The sequence below is a fragment of the Phalaenopsis equestris genome, unplaced genomic scaffold, assembly GCF_001263595.1.
Source record: "Phalaenopsis equestris unplaced genomic scaffold, ASM126359v1 Scaffold197564, whole genome shotgun sequence".
NCBI classification, from domain to species: Eukaryota; Viridiplantae; Streptophyta; class Magnoliopsida; order Asparagales; family Orchidaceae; genus Phalaenopsis; species Phalaenopsis equestris.
The window spans coordinates 1-2,321 of NW_018217513.1; the positions used below are offsets into that span (position 1 = coordinate 1).

Below are 2,321 nucleotides of genomic sequence, written 5' to 3' on the forward strand. Positions count from 1 at the left end.
GGGGGCATATATAGTTCTTCTGTTTATAAAAGACAGAAATGACAAAATATACAAGTAAATATTTAACGTTGCTTTAAAGAGGATATTACTGACTAATTTAGTTTCTTATCTGAATGTTAGATTGTCCCGAGATCCGTGTACTATTTGTGGGTGTACTATATATATATATATATATATATAGTAAGATCTCATATGATTAGTATCAAGGATTCAAATGATCTCAAAGATGTCATCTTTAACTCTATTCTCCTAAGAAATTATATTTAAATAAAACATAAGGAAAGTCAAGTACAATTCTTTGTTAAAATAATATATATATATGCTATTACTTAAATAATAATAATAATAATAATCAAAATTTTAAAGCACCATAAAAATACTATTTTAAATTAGCACTTCATTAAAAATTAAATTGGTTAAAATGACACTCCTTACCTTATATGATTTTTTTTAGGTAGGATCGATCATGATGATGTTGTTATGATCATAACTTTCACAAACACTAGATGTTATGATTAGCATAATTGTAGATGCTTGTTTAGTTTAGAATATGATATGGTTAGAATTTTTCAATATGTGACCATTGCAATGCATATAGTTAGTGTTGTGTGCACTAAAATTTAGAGGAACATGCAATTTTCTATATGGGTAAGTCAATAGGGGAGGGGGATATAAATAAATAAGTTATATAAGTAATTGTGCATGCCAATTACATGAAGCATGATAAATTTATTATACAAATGAATACTGAACTCCATTTAGAACCTCTAATTTATAATTTTTGCTAATCTTATAATGTAGTTCTTATGTGTAGCTAGAAAGAGTCTGTATTGAAGCAAGGGTCAGCATGTGTTCGAGTGAATAGGAACAAAACATGTAAGGGCTAGGACTAGGATTATGCAACCTTATGTTTCATTCCTTAAGTGGTGCATAAGTATGCTATATTGGCTATGGTTGATTTTAATCTGGAGACACTAAGATTTATCATAGATTGGGACTTTATATAGAAAAAAAATTGAAGAAGAGAGGATGAGAGGCTTAATAGAAAACTCTTATATTTCATCTTCTTCTCTTTCTTGTCTAAGTTTCACATTATACACAATAATATGGCACAACCTTATCATGGTACACAAAATTATGAAATAATTTGAATTTACCCCTTATATCTATAGAATGAGTAGAAAGGCTTTCTCTATGTTATAATGTGAGTCTAAAGTCCCTAAGGTAACATGACAAATCCCTTGACTCACAATGGGTTAAAGATTAGATTTAGTTTAGGTTACACTATTATCTTCAAGACTTTGTAAAGGCAAATACTCAAATCTCCACATGATGAATATTAGATAATTTGGCTCTCTCTCCAATAGAGATTCATCTATCCCTAGCCCTTTTATGTTTAATTTTATGTATTCAAAACATCTTCTAGAGGAATTTATAGAATTATTAATTTCTCAATTTTCAACTATACATTTTTAGAAAGGAACAAAAAATACAACTTTCTCTTAATCTAAATCCTAATCATGTCTTCTTTTATATCAACATAAACTTTATCCTTTTTCTTTAAGTGTCAAGCATAAATACGAACATCCAAGCTTAATGACCTTCTACATTGCCAACATACACTTCCAACAAACTATATAAAATACAAAAGAATAAATACTTGCATACATATTCATATCAACCTTTTCTTATAACATAAGTAACAACCATCAATAAGTAAATCAGATGGTGACTCAGTAGTTGGACATTTTCTTCCGCACCAAAAGGTCTCATGCTCATAGTTAACCGCCGAGCAACAACCACCAAAATCAGTTAGAACAAGATGGCAATCCAACCTTAGCCAACTTCTCCAAAACTTCCTCCATCTCCTCCATCTCCTCCTCCTCCACCACCCCTCTTCTTCCCCTCCCCCTCACAATTTTCATCCTCTCCAACAACACCTCCACCTCCTCCCTCACCCTCTCATTCTCCTCCTTCACCTCCCTCAACCTCCTCTTTGCCATCTTGCACTCATCCAACACCTTCAAAAACTTTTCAGACAACTCCCTATTCCTCTCCTTCATTTCCATTAATCCACCATCAATCCCAGCTTGCCTCCAATCATTCAACTTCTCAGTCAACTTATTATTATAAGCTCTCAAGTCACTCACAAGCTCCTCCATATCATGGACCTCCTGCACTTTGCGAGCCAACTCAGTGGCAATCATCTCTTTCTCTTGGCCGAGTGAGGAGAACATTCTTTCAAGGCTTCTGCGTGCGGTTAAGCTCGCCGAGAGCTCGCAGCGCAACTTCTGGTTCTCGTCGGCGGAGGTGGTAAACGG

The 2,321-nt window shown here is 33.5% G+C and overlaps 1 protein-coding gene across 1 annotated transcript; it reads right to left on the bottom strand.

Moving 5' to 3' along the window:
- Positions 1–1,618: 1,618 nt before the first annotated feature.
- LOC110035392 lies at positions 1,619–2,321 on the bottom strand (the record flags this gene model as incomplete). Its single annotated transcript, XM_020739627.1, is given in 1 exon segment — positions 1,619–2,321. A coding segment is annotated over 1 exon segment (513 nt), but the record flags the coding sequence as incomplete, so codon positions are not given.